The 5,932-nt window shown below is 45.4% G+C and overlaps 1 protein-coding gene across 1 annotated transcript; it reads right to left on the reverse strand.

Moving 5' to 3' along the window:
• SF3B5 (splicing factor 3b subunit 5) lies at positions 1-4,237 on the reverse strand. Its single transcript, XM_032794726.2, has 2 exons — positions 3,049-4,237; positions 1-2,992 (listed from the first exon to the last, which is right to left on the reverse strand). The coding sequence occupies exon 1, from the start codon at positions 4,029-4,031 to the stop codon at positions 3,771-3,773; it is 261 nt and encodes an 86-aa protein (XP_032650617.2). The 5' UTR covers positions 4,032-4,237; the 3' UTR covers positions 1-2,992; positions 3,049-3,770.
• Positions 4,238-5,932: the final 1,695 nt, after the last annotated feature.

The raw sequence follows: 5,932 nt of genomic DNA on the forward strand, positions 1-5,932 counted from the left end.
TTTTTCTTTTTTTTAATTCAAACCTTTAAATTGTCTAGAGTATATACATTCAAATTACATTTTTGTCTTTTAAAACAAATCCTTGTAGCATTATACAATGGAATATTATATTAAATTTAGGGCTGTCGATTAATGTCAGTTAACTCATGTGATTAACTCAAAAATTAATCATAATTAAAAAAATTAATTGCAGTTTTAATCACACTGAACAACAGAATACCAGTGGCAAATCACAGCCTCTGGGAACTGCAGGGAGCTGTGCCTGTGGACAATCAGTATCAGCAAAATGTCTCACAGCCCACAATCAAATTACCATGATGGACTGCATGCATCCTGCAGATTGCCCATCACTGATGTAGACACTGCTGATGCACATTAAGTTCCCTACTGCACTGCCCTACATTCCATTTTTTAATGTAATATGGACAGGAACATGCATTGTTACACTAGATAAGGCAATTAATAAAGCTTCCCCATAAAACATTTCATAAGGTTTCTTCAGAAATCGATTTAATAGTGGGCAAGGTGGAGCCTTTGGATTCTTCTTTCATTTTAAGAGATTCAACCTACCTGCCATTTTCAGCCTATAGGATTGCAGGACTTTCCTGGTTTCCTGTCTGCCCCTGCAGGAGCTTCCTCATCCTCACTTTATTCATCTGCTACCTGTTGAGTCTTACCATTGAAGATCCAAGTTACCAACAGTGCTTTTATCCTTCAGTCTGTGGGCTTTACATATTTGTGCATCATCTGGTACAAATAACCACACTTTCAAGAACACCATCAATTTTTTAAAAATTAAACTATTTTAAACTTAGTCACTTGTTACACCATGTACTTTGTCTTCAGACAGGAACTGCAAGCATTATTTGTGTAAAGCTGTATCAGGCTCAAGCACCATTTTTACATCTAGTATTAGAGGGGTAGCTGTGTTTGTTGCTTTTTACAGATCCAGAAAAAGAGTCCTGTGGCACCTTATAGCCTAACAGACGTAAGGTAGCATAAGTTTTTGTGGAAGCTTATGCTTTAATACATCTGTTAGTCTGTAAGGTGCCACGGGACTCTGTTGATTTTTACCTCTACACATTCAATGTACTAAAAGTCAAATGCTAACAGAGCAAATATTGGCTAATCACTGGTACTTCTAGAACAGGGTCTCTCAATTTAAGGCCTTGTCTACATGGGAAAGGTTCAGTATAACCTAAAGCTGTGAATTTAAAAGTGATGGAGTTATACAAAAACCTCCCCCTTGTGGCCACTTATAATATTAAAAGCTGGAGGCTTTTTTTGTTTTTTTTTTGGTTTAGCTTGTTACTGGAGAAAGGATTTAAGCTAAACCAAAGTCACTCATATGGTATCAACACAGGGGGGTTCAGAGTGTTATAAGTGGTAACTCATGAAGGCAAGGCCTTAATAAAAGATTGGGCAGCACAGAAAGGTAATCTGTCTACCCCAAACTTAAAACTGTTGGTTTAAAATGACAAACTTTGTATCCAGATACATCTCTACCCCAATATAACACGACCCAATATAACGCAAATTCGGATATAATGCGGTTAAGCAGTGCTCCGGGGGGCGGGGCTGCACACTCCAGCAGATCAAAGCAAGCTCAATATAATGTGGTTTCACCTAGACCGCGGTAAGATTTTTTGGCACCCGAGGACAGCATTATATCAGGGTAGCGGTGTATATTGAATTGTAATGAAATGCATTTCTGTATCTATCCTGTGCTAGATAAAACAGATTTGCCAAAGCTTTATTTTAGCTTCTGCCTGTGTCCAGACTACATGTGATAATGGTGTATGCCCTACGAAATAGTTGAATTAATAGATTCCCCTTCATCTCATATGGAAAGGGTTATAATTTTGGAAACACTTTTGCAGGAGGGAGGTGACAATGCAGCTCCAAACTGCACATAGTACTAAACCTCCACTTCCTGAACTAGAAAGACAAACCAACACTTCAATTTGGAACTGAAAAATAAAAGACAGTGGCCATTACTGTCCAGTTCCCAAAATAAGAGCTTCATAAATGTTACAAGGTTCTACCTCCCAAAATTCAAACTGTTTGGTTTTGCAAGCAAACAGTACGATATTCTCAAGTTAGAAACAAGCGAAGAGCAGCAGAATCCACTCTGCCAGTCAAGTTAACTGTAGTTGCAAGTTGTTGCCCCAGCACTTCATCACTGTGCCCAACACTCCTACACTAAGGTTTTATATACTTTACTCTTCCAAGATAGAAACATGAACATTATTAAAAGAATATCTGCACAGATAAAAGATAGATTTTTGCTTGTTGTGGAAATGGGTACTACTAATAGGGGAGAAGTCTTTCAGCAAAAGTTATTTCATCTTTCCCAGACTTCTCGCAGTGTTTTACTCTGTTGCTGTATGCAGTCTACATTTAGGAGATGAAGTTCCACTTTGCTGTTAGTACAATGGTCAAAATAGAAGAGGCAACAGAACTATATACCCTGTAAGGGAAGAAAAGAGTGAAAGCAACAAAAGGAGAAACCAGAGGAAGAGAAGACACACCACACAAAATGAGGAGAGGTTTAGAGACCCCAGCAGCGCCCAGAGGAAACAGAGACAAGAGCAAACGGGATACTAGAGAAAATAATTAGTGAACAGTATCCCACATAGTAATTCAGGGCCAGGGAGCATCAGATTACTTATTGTATAGGGTGGCTGTGTTGTGCATTTTACTAGCACACTACACTGATGACTCCAATTAATCCCTGGGAGCACCATAAAAATCTACAGGTTGTTTGAATTTTGGTAAGCAAATACATGGAACACAGGATGGGGAAATAGCTGCAGTTATGGAACCCACAGTTCATGCTTCAGAAACAAATGCACCCAAAAACTCTGCAAACAAACAATACTATAGTTACAAAGAAACCAGGAGTCCAGTGGCACCTTAAAGACTAACTGATTTATTGGGCATAAGCTTTCATGGGTAAAAAATCCACTTCTTCAGATGCATGAAATGAAAACTACAGACGCAGGCATTAGTGGTCAATGTAATAATGCCTGCATCTGTAGTTTTCACTCCATGCATCTGAAGAAGTGGATTTTTTACCCATGAAAGCTTATGCTCAATAAATCAGTTGGTCTTTAAGGTGCCACCGGTCTCCTCCTTGTTTTTGTGGCTACAGACTAACACCACTACCCCTCTGATAACTTGACTGGTCCCTGGTTTTCCTACCAAGCCATTAATTACCCCAAGGGCAGTTCACAAAGAGCAACATTTGAAAGCACTCAAAGCATTTTTATTTCACATATGTAAAAAAAACCAAAAACCAGACAGCTAAACAAATGATGGCGTAGGACTGAAAACAGTGCTACCCCACATGAAAGGCCTAACGGCTAAGTCCCTCCAGCCTAGGTCAAGTCCCCTCAGGAGCAGCGGGCCACACAGTGGCTGATCCGGACGACACGTGCTTTCCTCGTAGTTAAGCCCCATATCGGGAAGCGGGGGTTCCGGGTCCCTCACAGGCCAAAGCTAGAGGCGGGGCGACGGATCAATGTGTTTGCCGGGCTCGGTCGTGATCGACAGAGGAGAGGGGGTAACAAGGTCCAGCGGGGCCAGCCCAAGCTCCCACCCCCAGCAGCGGCGAGGCAACTTCGTCTCACTCCTCCCGAGAGCCGCTCCCGCCCCGAGTCCATCCCGGCTTCGCTCCCCTGAGGTCGGGCGAGTTCTGAGGAAACCGGGCCGGGTCTAAACGTTTTTGGCGGGCGGGGGTCCCCTGGCAGGTGGAGGGCGGGGCGCTGCTAGGACTCCTCGGGCTTGTCGGCGGGCGGGCCGCAGGGCTGCAGCATCTTCTCCATGAGGTTGAAGCGCACGCGCGCCTTGCTCTCGTTCTCGGCGATGGCGAAGTAGTTGAGCAGGTCGAAGTGGCCCATGTAGGAGCAGTACGAGTCGCGGTGCTGGTTCACCAGCCACTCCCACTTGGTGGTGTCCGCGTGGCCCGTGCCGATGTACTTGGACTGCAGGTGCTCCAGCTGGCTGTGGATGGTGTAACGATCCGTCATGGCGACAGCAAGCGAGGCCTGACTCGAAACCACCGAGCACCAACCGCTTCCGGACTTCACCCGGCTCAGCCACAAAATGGCGGCCGGAAGTGACGTTTCGGAGGAAATGCGTAATGTTCTCGCATCTAGCCCTTCCTCCCCTCGAGCAATACCGCGTCGATGAGTCACCGGACCAGCTTTACCATCCGCTACAAAACTGAGGAGAAAAACGAAACTGTGGTGCGCGTCGCCCAGAAGCATGACGGGATCGCGCCCGGCTGAGGAACGAGATAAATGCACCCGCCTCTGGACGGTGTGTGCGCTGACTGCATTAGCGCGGCCCCAACTGCATGCTGGGAGCTGTAGTTCCGGGGGAGGGGGTTGGTTTCGTTGACGGGCCCGAGCTGTGTCTTTCTTTTCACAAATGACCAGTGGGCGTCAGGCGCGCTGCCCCCTCCCCAACTCCGCGCTTTCGGGGAGCTTCGTGCAGCGCTCTCTGAGCCCCGGGCACGGAGGTGAGGGGAGCGCCGCCCGCCCCGTGTGCCACGGAAATGCCCAGCCTAGGACCGGCCACCCGCCCCCGCGCTCCTGGGCAGCCGGAGGCTGGGGCGTGTCTGTGACGGGTTTAACTGTTCGGCTTAGCCCCCATTGACCGGTCAGACGCGGGGCACTGGGCAGAGCGTCAGCAGCCCGCGTGCAACGTTCCCGCTCTGGCTCTGCTCAGTGCGGCTCCGTCTTGAGCCCTGGCCTGAAAACCTTCGCTGCTTGTCCGAGCCCTGCGCCCTGGCCGGGTGGAGCTGAGTGGGGTCCCTGCAGCGGGAGCGGCGCTGCTGGCGGAGCGAGACCTAGTCCTAGGGACAGAGTTGAACACAGAGGGGGATGTTTTTCCGGATGGCTTTTGGAGTGCATTCGTCTGCTGCTGTGCACGTGTCTGCTCTTTTCACTCACGTCTCGGGGTTACTAGCACAGAATGGAGACGTGCCTCTGAAGAGAGGAAATGGTTAGAAAACAGATCACTTTAGAAAAGAGGCTTTACTTCCCTCCCAGCTGCACCATAGCCTGGCTATTTTCGGTACAGTTCTGTCTCTTCAATGTGAGACTTCCTGGGGTGCTTTTTTATAAAGCAGGAATAAGATTCTGTTTATCTAAAGATAACCTCAAGAGCTAGAATAGGCTGTGCCCTATAACACTAGCTTTAAGGTAGTGTGGGAGCAAAACCACACTCATTACACAACTGTGTTTAAATAGTTTGCCTGATAAAAATAGGTGGGTTTTTTGTTTGGGTTTTTTTGGTGGGATGGCAGAGGACCCATGGTTGTGGAACCAGCCTATCCTATGCAATTCCCCAGATAGTTTCTAGCCTGGTTTTATAATACGGTGCTTATCTGATTCTCAGGTGAATTATGTATTACCTGCATTATCAAATCCACATCTTCACTTCACAGAACTACTTGATGCTTGACCTTACACCCATGGAGGTCAAGGAGAGCTTTATTATTGACTTACTAGTTTGGGTATATGAGATCCTGAATTACTGACAATCTTCAGGCATATATTTCACAATAATAATGTATTAAAGGTATTGGCCTATACTAGTAACTGTCAGTTGGCTCACTTTTAGAATTTTCAATTAAAGTAATTAAAGCTTCAGTAAATGATTTTATACAAGATTTATGATGATAATTAAGGATTTACGGTTTCTCCATACTTGGATTCTCTGACATAACTAATGTTTTTACTTGCAAAAATATGTTGATGTAAACAATAAAAACACTTAAATTGTTTATTATTTTGCTGAAATTCATAAAGAGTAAAAGTTGTATCATTCCAAGTTGTTAGGAGATGCAGTAACCAGAAGAAATCTACACTTGCAGTGACTCGAACTGGCCATTGGATGTCAGAGTTGTCCTGTACTTGAATAC

Source organism: Chelonoidis abingdonii, chromosome 3 (genome assembly GCF_003597395.2).
Source record: "Chelonoidis abingdonii isolate Lonesome George chromosome 3, CheloAbing_2.0, whole genome shotgun sequence".
In the NCBI taxonomy this organism is placed as follows: Eukaryota; Metazoa; Chordata; order Testudines; family Testudinidae; genus Chelonoidis; species Chelonoidis abingdonii.